The sequence below is a fragment of the Melopsittacus undulatus genome, chromosome 8 (assembly GCF_012275295.1).
Source record: "Melopsittacus undulatus isolate bMelUnd1 chromosome 8, bMelUnd1.mat.Z, whole genome shotgun sequence".
In the NCBI taxonomy this organism is placed as follows: Eukaryota; Metazoa; Chordata; class Aves; order Psittaciformes; family Psittaculidae; genus Melopsittacus; species Melopsittacus undulatus.
In genome coordinates this window covers 51,694,419-51,708,021 of record NC_047534.1, presented here as the reverse complement: position 1 = coordinate 51,708,021, position 13,603 = coordinate 51,694,419, and the positions used below count along the sequence as shown (strand labels likewise).

The window sequence follows — 13,603 nt, the reverse complement described above, 5'->3', positions numbered from 1 at the left end:
TTTCCTTTTACAAAGGAACTGCCTTCTCCGTGTCTGTTTGCTTAGTTTGAAATGTCTGGCTAAGGAAAGGCAAAAGTAGATACTAACCGAGGCATTTCTTCTGGCTCTACGGGAATAACGCTCACTGTCTTCCTACCGAGGTGGCAGAGGGGAAAAGAAAACAGAGTGAAGTGTTGAAAGGATGGATGCACCAACAGAGAGCTTTCAGAAAGACACAGTGAACTTCAGCAACGTTTAGGAGTCAGTGAGGTTACCAAATAACAGAAGGTGATCGCTTGTCAGGTCAGAGAAAACTTTCTTCCCTTCCTTCATGATCCCAGCTCAATTCCTGTTTTATTCTGCTACACACTTCTATGAAAAACTGCACACAATGACACCTTTATTTCTATCCCAAAAAACATCTCAAGTGCATCTCTCTACCTCTGGGAATCAGTATACTTATAGTGCTTTTGTCATTAAGCCTCTGTGACACACAGCACCACTGCCTTTGAAATTTTCCAAGTCAGTTGAAGCCAGTGTCTTCCAGCACTTTAGCAACTTCTTCATCTTATATTATGGATGTTAACACAGTCAGATGTTGCTAATGGCCAAGTCCATATCTGGTATCAACTTAACTGGCTTAGCAAATAATAATATTGAGGGCATTGTATTACTGGAAGAAGTGAGCATTGCCTTAGCAGCAGTAACAATGCATCTGAAGAGCACCCCTGGACCAGTAAGTACAAAGTCACTAAAGCAGCATGGATAAAAAATGCTGAAAATTTACCCAAAGGCAGATTGGATAAGACTCAAATTGTAACAAAACCCACAAGAAGTAAGATGAGAACATACATTCCTTGTAACACAAGCGGCTTTAATGGTTCCATATGATAATCTAATCTTCAAGTGAGACAGTGGGGACAGAGGTCTGTAAAAAGAGATGTCTCTAACCAAACCCTTGCCAGTTTTAAGCTGATCAAAAGCCATATTCCAACAGGAATGGTTGTGGTTAGAGTGGAATTCACATTTCCAATACATGAAAACACCTACTTTGCGGGATTTCAAACACTATGAACTATAGAAAACTTCAACACATAGAAGCTGTTTAGCTACATTAAGGCCTACCATCCATTGTTCGATGTCTCCCCATTTAGTATCCAGACCATAATATTTCTAGAGACAGAAAAGGACAAAAAAACCCCAGAATTTAGATGAGAAAGGCAACCACAGAACATTTAGACATGCACTGCCAGGTTTTGGCTTAGCCACACAGCTCCACACAAGCAAACATGCCAGGGAAAAGCCAATCCAAGTGCCACGAGAGCCCTAGGAAGCACATGCCCAGGAAAAGCTGCCCAGCAAGGAGAAAGCCATGGTTCAGGTACAGCCAGGGTATGCAAGAGCTTCCTTCTCAGCAGTGAAAAAACAACAGTGCTGTGGGGTCAAGAGCAAGGAGTATAATGGGTGTTGAATTCCTGACCCATTTAAGTCAAGACTCATTACAAGGGATCCAAACACAGGACACTTTTGGGGTGAAAAATGCTGTCAAATCACGTTCCCATACAGATCTGTCAAGGGAAACCAAGTTGAAGACAACGCAACTCATCCCCGTGCATTCTTACTCGCTGCATGCCAAACTGAGAGCTCCTGTTCAAAGCACAAGGCTTCTTGCCTACACTTGACCTTGCGTCACCAACAAGGATAGAAGAGACATGTGTCACCAATGCAGGCAAGACAGGAAAGCTCTCTGTATTTCAGTAACAAACACCATGCAGTTTTTAGGAGACTGCCATTATGGCAGTGTAAGTTCCCCAGTTCACAACCTCTGCACAACACTGGGAATTTCCCCATCCACTTGAATTTCCAGCAGACAGCAAACTGCTCAAAGATCTATGGGTTTAATAGGACTTTCTCTTCCTCCTCAGACACACGCTTCAAATCCAACCTCAGGAAGTCTGCATTTATAATGGGGACCATGACATTCCTGTGCAAGGAAAACTCACCAGCCTTAAGCACAGTAAGCAGCGAGCAGAAATCCTGCTTAAGGAAGCGTAATATGTATTTTAAATGAGACTAGTGCTTCGAGGTTCATGTATGTGTGGAAAGATTGAGCCTGTACTTGCCAGCTTCCCTAGAGACCTGAGGAGGCAGGAGTATTAACAGCCATAACCCTGGGTAATGATAAAACCCCCATGTATTACACTCTGCATTGCACACTCACTCAATGGTATTAATGTCATTTTTCTTTCACCCTTAAAAACCTCAGTGGCTGTTTGTTAGTAAACTAGACCAAATAGCGTGTTCTTTGATATTGTATCAGCTCGTTCCCACTTCAGTTCTTCCTCATTAAACAATAAAACTATTGTCACACCAAGGTCATCTTCATTTTCATCTTAACAGCTCTGCAGAGAAGAAATTCTGTCATGAAGTAGAACGGGCAGTGGGATGCTCCATTACACACCCCTGGAGAGTCCAAACTGTACAAGGACCTTTAAATGCTGCCAGTTTGGGGGTCAAACTGGGAAAAGAAATCCCATTTATTAGGAAAAATATCAGAAAGTCAGGTTTTAGGCCTGTAATTTGAAAAGAGAGAATAAATTCACTGCCTTGCAGATTTACACAGTGTGCAGAAATCTCTCTGGAGCAAGGAAAAGAGACAACGGTTCAAAAAGGTCTTTAACCACATCCTTGTGAGAAGAGGGGAGTATTCCCTTTTGCTTTTACCTGCAAAGCATCTTGCTGTGTGCCCAAATACATCAAATACCCCTATTCAATGCCTAGCCAAATTACACACAGGTGAAATTTCTCCCTTAAAACACATAAAATAAAGAGGACATGACATGAACTACTGTTTCTTCCAGCATTACAAACCTCCTCACAAGTGCTCGGATGAGTTACTGCCAGGCAGAAGCATAACATGTACAACAAACAGCCTGTTGCATTAAGTTTTATGTACTTCACATAAGCGGGATTGTGTACATGATCTAAACCTACAGATTATATGCTTTGTAGTAAACTGGGTCACGTGAAGCCTTAATGGAGGTTTTCCAGCTCCCTCAAACTTGCTACAAGTTCCACTTAAGTATTTTCCTCTGCCATTTAAAATTACACTGCTACACGCTTACTATCCCTCCCCACATGAAAAACATGAATGAATGTGATTACCTTGAGACTCTTTATTGTAACTTATGATCTTTCAAACAGCATATCTCACCCTGTACTGAACCGGCAGCATTTGAAGTCTCAGGTATTTTGCCCCCTCAGCCACTTCCCTTTTCTTTCTCCATGTGGACTCCTCTGTTCTGCTCCAAGGGAGCTGCTCTGAATGACTGCATGGGTTAAAGGAAGTAATGGTGCTTATCCATTCATTTGCTTTTTAGAGAGCTCTCCCAGACTCAAGTTCCCTTCCATCCTGAAAACTGATATTACAGTTAAATAATTCATGACATTAATACCATTGAGAGAGAATTCCATGGCAGGGGGGTTGGAACTAGATGATCTTAAGGTCCTTTCCAACCCTAACTATTCTATGATTCTATGATTTACTCACTAAGTGACAAGGAAACTGCTGGACCTGCAAACTGACTATGGGATGTGTGAGGCTAACCCACTTCTCCTCCATGGCAGGACACCAACAGTAAACACCCTCCTGGGCTCCCAAGGGGAGGCGTTTGTACCAGAAGATTAAATTAGTTCCTATAAAGGAGATTGATAAGGAGCCTGTTGCTCCATGGGTAGATGTGGATTTGTATTACCCTGCACGGACCAACTCCGCAGATAAAAACCCGAGTAAGATGTATTTAGGGCCAAACTGATGGGGTCAGGATCAAACACCACAGCACGTGATTTGAGTAGCTATCATCAGATACATATGCACTTGAGAGGAGAACAGCATTTCCAAGCAGCACGTGCACTGCTCAGTCAAGCGAGTGAAACATGCAGTTAAGGCAGCAGGAGCACGGGGACAAAAGGCAAACAGGCTGTGGTTTAAAGAGACATTCCTCATTCAGCAAGCAATATAAATACCTCAGACAAAACAAAACCAGAAGCAATGTTCAGTAAGGCAGGAAATGGGAGGCTTGAAGAGAGATGTGCATTCTCCCTCACTGCAAAACCTCTTTTGGGCCACTTCTCTTTAAGGTACTACACAGTTCACATGCTGGAAGTACGGAACAGCCAAACAGCATAACACAAAACCTAAACTCTCTCTTGTTACGTAGCAAGTGATCTCAGAGTGAGCTATTATCACCACCAGCATCATCTGGAGCTACTAAAACTGGGAGGAGGGAAGAGATCATGACTGAGGTGGGACAGGATTAAACAATATAAAAGCATTTATAAGCTTGGGCCATGCTGGATGAAAAGCCCAAACTCAAACACAGCATCCCTGATTTACTTCAATGACTCGCTGCAAACAAAGTCACCTCCAAGTCATTCTTCTGGTGGCACATGTGAAATGCTTCTCCAGCCCCAAGTGTTTCTCAGGGATATTCTTGGCCTTCAACACACAAACGTGTGTACAGTGCCTGGTGACACACGGAGCCACCGCACCCTCCTACAATGGCTGTTTGCCAAATTACCTTCCTGCTTACTGCTTATTCTTTGTCAACCAGTGTTTGCAAAACACATTAAGTGCCTGACCAGACACATTTTACATGGGTCATCTTAACTGTGCACCCCACAAGGCTATGGGAGGGAAGGGGAAAATGCATCCATTCCTCAGAGGTTTATTAGAAATGCTGGCAAGACTCATGACATGGAAACACATGCAAACAAGAATGAAAGAGAGCAAGCCCTACCTTCTGAACCTGGTAGATCTAGGGGAAAAGGGGAAGGAAGAAAACAAGGAAACAAAAGCTAGTGTGAATAAATCAACAGCAATGCGATGTTCTATAGCTCATTCTAAAGGAGAGAAAAAAACACAACATTTATACAGACAATACAGCAAAACATGAGAACAAAAAGATGTACACATCAAAGCCCTGCAGTTGGGTAGAATAAAAGCAGCATTTACCTTCTAGGCTTCCTCTGTGTGCCCAGCTAAAATACAGCACTCCTGTTATCATACTCACCAGGCTCTTGGAGGCACACGCATTGATCCCTTCCAACCCAAACCATTCTATGATTCGATGAACATCTGCCCCTTAGACATGGCACCAGACCAGAGCCCAACCCAGCTGTGAGCTAGGACCTCTCTCTTTTCCAGCCTCCCCTCTTCAAAGTAATACTGCCCATTTACTCATGTGGGATGACAGTCATACATCTCCCATCACAATAAAAGCAAACAGCATTGACTGCAGAAAAACTTCTTCTTTTAGGGGCAAATTTTGTCCTGACCTGATGAAGCACAGTTACAACAGTGTCAATGCTTATACATCTTTCACCTGTGTACAGCACCGTCTTGGCCTGTTAAAACTCCCTGAGAAGTTATTCCACACATTGGAGGATCTCTGCAGGTTGTTTTTCCAATTGTTAATATTTCCATGGAGCCTCACACCCTTTGCAGGCCCTAATAAATGCACTGCCGACCCTACAAAGCTGTTCCATAGTCATTAGGCATTTTAATAATACACATAAGCATTACAGCCACTCTAATACATCTGAGTTTTGTTGGAGAGCTGCCCTTGACTGATCAGCTTTGGAAATCCACATATAAACCAGGTATCTTCTCACATCTCCCCTAGCACTTCTAAAGCCAGAACTCCTTCCTGCTTAAAAACAACTAACTGGCTACCCACATCCAGAGGGAAACTGCACCTCTTTTTTCCCCACTAGCTTTCTGCCTGTAGGAAATATATCACAGCTCCGGTCTGAATGCCTTCAGCCACATTACTGCTTGTATGCCTAGGTAAGCACTGATGCTGACTGAATAAACACCAATGTCAGCCCTCTGCTTTACGCACATCCGAGGGAGAAGGGTACATTGCTGACTCAAACCCTTCAGTTGGTCAGCAGGCAGCAGGGAAGTCATTCTCCCCTCTTTTGGAATAGTAAGGGAATCTCTCCATCCATGTGGGCCACCTCAGGTGAACCCAGTGCTGGGAAGCAGAGCATACTTCTTTCAGTCGCTGCCCTCCTGATGAGGTTTCCTTTCATGATCATGAAGGACACCTGCAGAACCCAGCTTAATACCTTAGAAGCATTAACTCCTAGACCTACAAGTGCAGGGGGGATAATAAGGACCCACACTTCCAGCTAGGATTCCTACACAACCCCACCACCTTGCTCACCTTTTATTAAGAAAACCCAAAGAGAAAAATGAATCCCACCGACCTATAGCTCTCAAGACTGTATACAGACTCTGATCTTTGGTTTCTCTGTTGCACACATAGGGTGTCTTTCATTCATACACAGAAGCCAGACATCACCATTTCAGATGTGGCAATTACCTTAGGCTGTTTAACCTTTAAGCCTTAACTTCTCAATGTTGTTATTTCACTCATGCTTTGAGGCAACACCATGGAAGTCTTATTTTTCGAGCCCCAGTGCTTCAAGATTGGCATAGTGGGCATTCCCATTGAGACACACAAGAAGTCTTGTGTCCAGCACCCTGATTGCCAGTGGATATGATAACAACGAGGCCCTTGTTCATGGCCAGACACTGTGGAGGGGGGGCACAGGGGTAAAGCCAAGTGCATCATCATAACTGTTCCAGTGCTTTATAAAAACTGGAATTTTAGGGTCATCTATTAGCTAACTGGATTAGAACAGCTCTGATCCAAAGTGATGAACAAGCCAGAGGAGGAGACAGTCGAAGGAGGCAGAAACCCACAAACTACTAAAAACACCTTCAACATATTCCCCCTCCCAATGTCCCTGTGCACCCATATCGGACGTGTAAGAAAGATACAGATTAAACATCACAAACCTCTTGAACTTGTTCCCTACGTACATAAGCACTAATTCCATGGTCAGTCCCACCCCTCATGATCAAGCCATGAGAATCCTGCTTTTCTCTGGTTTTTCCTTTTTGGATTTTAAAGTGGCTTCAAGCAATCCCAAATACCACAGGACCCATAGGACCCACTGCCTCCCATCAGCGTGCACCTAATCCCTGCAAGGCAAGAAAAGGCCCACATCACAGTCAACAGGAGGGGTGAGCAGATCATAACTGGCTGCAAGTCTTTTGCCCACGTTAACTTGGCTTTAGTGTATTCACTAAATTTATGACATGCTCGAGGAACTGACATGGGGAAAAAAGCAATGCATGGCATTAAGTGCTGGTAACATTTTATTCCAAAGAAACACCAATTCAAGGAAGATAAATATGTGCAAAGGAGTGTGCTGGTAAAGAATAAATCACAAAATACCAAAGGCGAGTTTTGCGCTGTGCCCTTAAAGCAAGAGCCAAAAACGAATCTAGGAGATAAACATCCTGTGCTTGCCTTGAACTAGAAGTACAGCCTCATCTACTGCGTGAACTAGCAAGGAAGAATCTTATCCTGAAGGTTAAAGAATGGGACATCATTCTCTCTTCACTCCAGGTACTAATATCAGCTTTAATTGTGGTCTCCAAGTGTCAGTCCTCAAAAAGACACCTAAAGTCTTGCCAGCAGAAGGTACTCCTACATAAAACATTCTCTACAATTAGCCCTAATGCTGCAGCTTTTATGTGCCTTGAAACATCACTGTTAAATATTTCTCGGGGGGAAAAAGGCTTTAATATATCTTACACCTACCTTCTATGGGAAAAAATACCCAGAAAACAATTATTGCCTCCATTTTTACCTGGTAGACCTGTGGGGATAAACAGCTTTGTACACAAAAAGACTGACCTGGCTTGAATTCACAGTATCTGAATGCAGACAAGCATCTGTCTCAGCACAAAGCACAACTCTTAGACTCTGCAACTGTAAACCAAATGCTTAATGCACATGGCAGTGTGGATAACAGCAAGGAGCACAGAATAAGAAGTCAGAAACATTCAAGCAGTTATGTTTATTAGGTCTGTGCCTTTTCCACAGTCTCATGACCAGGAACTCATCCCCTGCTAAATATATACCCGCATGCTCACCATCATCTAAAGCCAAGCTGTTTGCCACAAGTTTCTCATTGTGCCTTTTCAAAGGAAAGGAGCTTATCCATAGCGTGGCTGATGATGACTATAATTTTAAATTTCCAAAAGAACAGACTACACAGCAATTTCTGCTCTCGGTTATGTGCTTCCCATGAAATCATGTCTGCCAAATGAAGAGCTTGGGATGATATTGTGTAATCTTTACCATTTACCTATAAGCTTTACTACATGGTTGTGACTAATCTGTGGTGTACCCTTCGTGTATGGTGAGCCAATAGAACCAGCACTGGGGATTTTAATAGCTTTCCAACAGAGGTGCTGCTCATTCCACCTACATATAAGACAATAAAGCTCTCAGATACCTGGTGCTTCTACACTGGCATCTCATAGATTATCAGACTGGTTCATGCTGGAAGGGACCTTAAAGCTCATCCAGTTCCAACCTCTGCCATGGGAAGGGACACCTTCCACTAGAGCAGCTGCTCCAAGCCCCTGTGTCCAACCTGGCCTTGAGCACTGCCAGGGATGGGGCAGCCACAGCTTCTCTGGGCACCCTGTGCCAGCGCCTCAGCACCCTCACAGTGGTTAGACCCTCAAAGCCCTATTTTTCTGTAATGGCAAGCAGAACATAAGCTAAATCACGGATGTAGACTCCTGATACATAAACCACTCCATTATTTTTAAATGAGGAACCTGCAGGAGGAGATTAAGAAATGCCATTAATACCAGAGAGTGGGCAGGTAGAGGAGCCAATTCCCAGTCCAAATCCAAACTATAAGAACACCTCGCTTCGCTGCCAGCAAGAGCTAAACTGCCATGGTTATAGCTTGTAATGGTAGCATCTGGAAACTTTTAACCCAGACCAGCAACATAAATATATTCTCAAGTAATCCATGATCCACAAGAAGCCTGTCTGGGCATGTACATTGCTTTAAGCATGAGCAAGTACACACACACGCAATAAATGTACTTATTGCTTTTTAACTTCCATAACTGCCCCTAAAAAGCCTTCTGAGGCAGTAAAACAAGCGCTTTAAGTTCTGGTTATACAACACAGCAACAGTGGGAATGTGCTATTCATTCCTCTGAAACTTTTGAGAAGGAAAATGAAGATGGCAGAAAAGAAGCTGCACAGACACTAGTACTGCAGCACATTCTCCTCCAAGGCAGGGGGAGGTGTCAGCTCTCTTGTGTTGATCCCTGCTTGGAATCTTCTGTATTTATGTTTTATTATATCTGCAAGACACCCATGGCCATGAAAACCTTCCTACAGCCACCCTTACAGGCTCCCCTTGCATCGGGGCTGACATTTCAAAGAGCATTTTATGCTCTTTGAGAAAGCTACAGAATAGCCCAGTTTGCAAAATACTAAATAAATGTGTAATCACATTATGCCAGTGAATGACAAACCAAACTGTAGTGGAGAGCTGGCTTCATGTTCACTAAATTTGGCATTTCAGAGCAACACCCTGTAGGATTCAGGTTTTATCTATCCAAATTCTCACAGTTTCAGATCACCACTCTTCAGTTAGTAACTGCAGGACCATTCAGACAAGTGCTTGTTTTCAACTTACTATGACACCCTTTGCAGCAGCAGCTTTTAATCTTCAAAGGGGTCATCAGTTCCATTCAAGTTATCTGCAAATTAGATGGTAACACCAGTGTCAGCTGCCATGACACCCGTATTTATTTTGCTACCCAAACACACCATCTATTATCTATTAGTTGTTTACCACAGCTCTGCCAAAGGGGCAAGCCCCATCACTCAGGCCACAGGCACAGAAGGCAGCTTGACAGTATCAAGGTCTATTTGCAGTCCTGACTGTGGTCCAGGTTGCAAGACAACTTCCTCCACACAAGCAGTGGCCATAGCAGGAAAAGGCTCCTCTCCTCCACAAGCACTGTGCTTGCAGCAATGCTCCCCTGCAGCTCCTGGTGTGTGTGCACGTACATCTAACCTACAACACCGCTGCGGTTACAGCCTGCTCAACTACATTGAGACGTGCCTCAACTAGACAAGACACTCCAGCACAAAGCTGAACACAGGCAAACTGCCCAAGTGGTTCCTTTGCAGGCATTACTGCAGCCTCCACCAACACTAGTCTGCTATCACATCTCCATTCACTGTTTAAAAGCTAAACTAAATCCTTCTCTGCACTCTAAAGCACGGATGTATATTTATTCTTACTACCTATTCCAACACCCTGCTCCCAAACTCCTGACTTCTTCCCTTTACTTCAAAACTAATTTGAAAACAAATAAAGGTATTACTACTACTGACTCTGTTCTGCCTACTCTGCTGTCTTCATTAAAGACCCATCAACAAACACCAGTTTAAAGTCTTGGTTCAGCCCACCTGCAGCAACCCATACTTGGACCCCCAGTCTAATAGCACTAGTTCAGCTTCTAGAGGTTCAAACCAAATGCTGCTCAGTTTCTTGTAGCAAAGGAACACTTAGCACAGCTCCTAACCTGTCAAATGCAACAGGAGCAGAATAAGCCTTTTTGGTCTTTAAAATCATTCTGACAAGGGAATCCCATGATATCCCACACACTGACATGTAGAAGCACAGTAACTTTGCCGCTGGTATAAAATAACCAGCTCTTCCAGAATTTTGGGAAGCCTACACCAGGCATTTAATCCAACTGTTTTGCCAAGTTCAGTTTCTACCATTATTTCTGCCACCAGGAGACCACCGTTTTCACAAAACAGGGGAGACCATGATGCCAAATTCACGACAATTAAGCAAAACAGGTTACAGGGAGATGTACACAAGAAGTCTACCACATGAATTAGACTTCAAATGAACTGATAAGAACCTACACCCCCCCCCAATGCACACACAGGCAAGCTGCACACTTTGAGATTTAATATTAGACTTTGATTACTAACTAACCACCAGTGAATAATTATACTGGCTTCACCACGATAAAATTCTTGCCATAATCCATATTTTTTTCCAGCCTTGTTTGTTTGCTGTTCTATGATGATCAACATTAGCAGATTATCACTGCTTCAACGAAATACAGATCAACTCTTTGTTCCATCATCTCGGATTATACTCTGGAAAGAAGATGACCAAAACACCTCCCCAAAAGCCATGACCATACCTCTTTCTGCTGCCTCTCCAATTCCTTCATCCGGATCTCCCGTGCCTCTGCCCGTGCCGCTCGCTTTGCTGCGAGTCTTGCTTCAGCCTGCAAAGGGGAACACAGCAGTGAAATGAAAGCTGCCCAATTCCACCTGAAACACACTTGTTAAGCAGGGCATGAAATACAGAGACTTGACTCGGCAAGACTGTAAACACATCTGTAGGAGTTAATACCCTATTGCGAGGAATGGCCCTGCCTTCCATAATTTGTTATGCTTCACAGCCAGGTAATACACCCTCGTGTGGGCACTACCCTCAGCCAGGAGCTGTGTTTCACAGCACTTTGCGTTTCTTTAATTACTATTTGTGTGGATAGAGAGGAAACAGCAAGATTTGTTTATGAAAGGCAGGGTTTGCTCTTCCTCCCTCCCTCTCTCCCCTCCCCTTTCGCGGTGCAGCTTATTTATATTGATGAATTAATCTGACCAACAGCAAACACATTATGTGCCATCTTTCCCAACCACTGATGCTGCACACACATACATGGGGGCACAGCACTCAGGTAAACGATGCTGTTGAGCATGACTATGCACAGCTACGGCTGACATGCTGGATGCTAGGGTGGGAGCAGGGAACCTGAGAAAACGCACTAACTTGAGGTCTCCAGACATCCACATTCAAGTCCAAACCTCTCCGGAGTGGAAACCTGCCAAGAAGCAGCCTCCTGGGAGGGAGATCTACAGCGCTTCCTCATTTCAGCCCAGCTGGAAGCACTACAACAGCCTATACAGTAATATCTCTAAATACTGTGTGTTTCATCCCAGGCAAAGCTGCTCAGTCTTACAGAGGGAGATGTAAAATGAGCCCTTGCTCTGTACCCCACAGCTGGGAGCAGTCTGCCCAGGGAGCAGGGAGCAATAGGCATTGCTCAGCCAGTCGCCCTGGTGTTACACCCAACCCCTGCTTCTGATACCTCTTCCTGTAAGTACAGCATCCGATTGAACAGGAACACTTGCAGTAATACGAGGGTCAAGCATACAATAAACCAAAGAGTTTCCACCAGCACTTCTAACCAGGAGGAAAACCAGAAAGAGGACAGGTGCCATTTCTTTTCCCTTCTGTAAGTACAGTCACCATTTGAACCTATGGGAAAGGGCCACAACCTTCAAAACCACACCACAAAACATGGGGAAAGTTTAAACAAACGAGTAGGTTGGTTGAAACTTCCAGCTAACACAAAAGGGCCAATGAAAACCAAGCACAAGATGGTGTATGGGAGGTCCAGGAGCCTTCCCACCGCCCATGTTCTACTAAACCCTACCATAAACAGCCCCAATACCTAAATAACTCCACAGCTCAGCTATCAACATTCTCCCTCAGTTTTCTGCATTGCCCCTAGGCTCATAACTGGTGAGCAGGCAGATTCCTCTTGATGATCACAGCAGCTCCCCATTGTGCAAATACAATCTGTCTACCTGAACAGCTTTTAATCACTGCAACACAGTCAATTTCCATCTGAAACTCCAGTCTTCTGCCAGTAGCTGTGCAAACACAAGATCATGTCCCAAGGAAGGAGAATCTTGCTCCAGTGGCACCAGCTCATTCAGGATTTTTCAGGGACAGAGGGAATAGGAGGCATACCTTTCATTCCCCATAGCTTAGAGAAATGCTCCCTCATCCCTGCAAACTGTAAGTAGTCTTAAGAAACAGCACACAAATTAAAGTAAACCACTTTACTGTACACACGTTTGCAAACCACACCTGATTCAAGTAGATTAAAGAATAACAGAACTGTTTGGGTTGGAAAGGACCTTAAAGCTCATCCAGCTCCAACCCCTGCCACAGGCAGGGACACCTTCCACTGGAGCAGGGTGCTCCAAGCCCCTGTGTCCTACCTGGCCTTGAACACTGCCAGGGATGGGGCAGCCACAGCTTCTCTGGGCACCCTGTGCCAGCGCCTCAGCACCCTCACAGGGAAGAGCTTCTGCCTAAGAGCTCATCTCAGTCTCCCTTGTTCTGGCAGGTTCAAGCCATTCCCCCTGTCCTGTCCCTACAGGCCCTTGTCCCAAGCCATCTCCAGGTTTCCTGTGGTCCCTCATGTATGTAACCTGTCATTTGTTAGCATAAAATTCAGTGCTAATCCATAGAGTGCCTTTAATATATTCTATTTCAGTTTTGCAGCCCTCCACCTGCAAAGCCAATCTGCAAACCTGTAAGACACGCAAGAGGAAAAGCACATGTTCACTTAGTATCTTTGACTAACAATGCCTTACATTTTGGAACAAACATATTCTGCATTTATGAGCTTCTTCTTTCCCTGCTTGGCTCTTCACCAGACAAACACGAGAAACAATATATTCTGATCCTTTCAAACAGCTTCTGGAATTCAAAGTCTGCCATTGGCACATACTGGTATGCTTGCAGGAAGTCAACAAATTGTTATTCCACCCAGAATACTAGTGTATTAAAGCAAGTAATTTTTATCACATCAAAACAAAGAATTTAGGATCATTTG

The 13,603-nt window shown here is 44.1% G+C and overlaps 1 protein-coding gene across 1 annotated transcript in view; it reads right to left on the bottom strand.

The window, feature by feature from the left end:
- The window catches only part of LRRFIP1 (LRR binding FLII interacting protein 1), a 102,261-nt gene that overhangs the window by 46,734 nt on the left and 41,924 nt on the right, over positions 1-13,603 (bottom strand). The window contains exons 2-5 of the mRNA XM_034065766.1: positions 11,108-11,194; positions 4,779-4,796; positions 1,105-1,152; positions 88-132 (exon numbers count right to left, since the gene is read on the bottom strand). Of these exons, the coding sequence (XP_033921657.1) occupies positions 88-132; positions 1,105-1,152; positions 4,779-4,796; positions 11,108-11,194 (198 nt within the window). The remainder of the gene's footprint in view (positions 1-87; positions 133-1,104; positions 1,153-4,778; positions 4,797-11,107; positions 11,195-13,603) is intronic.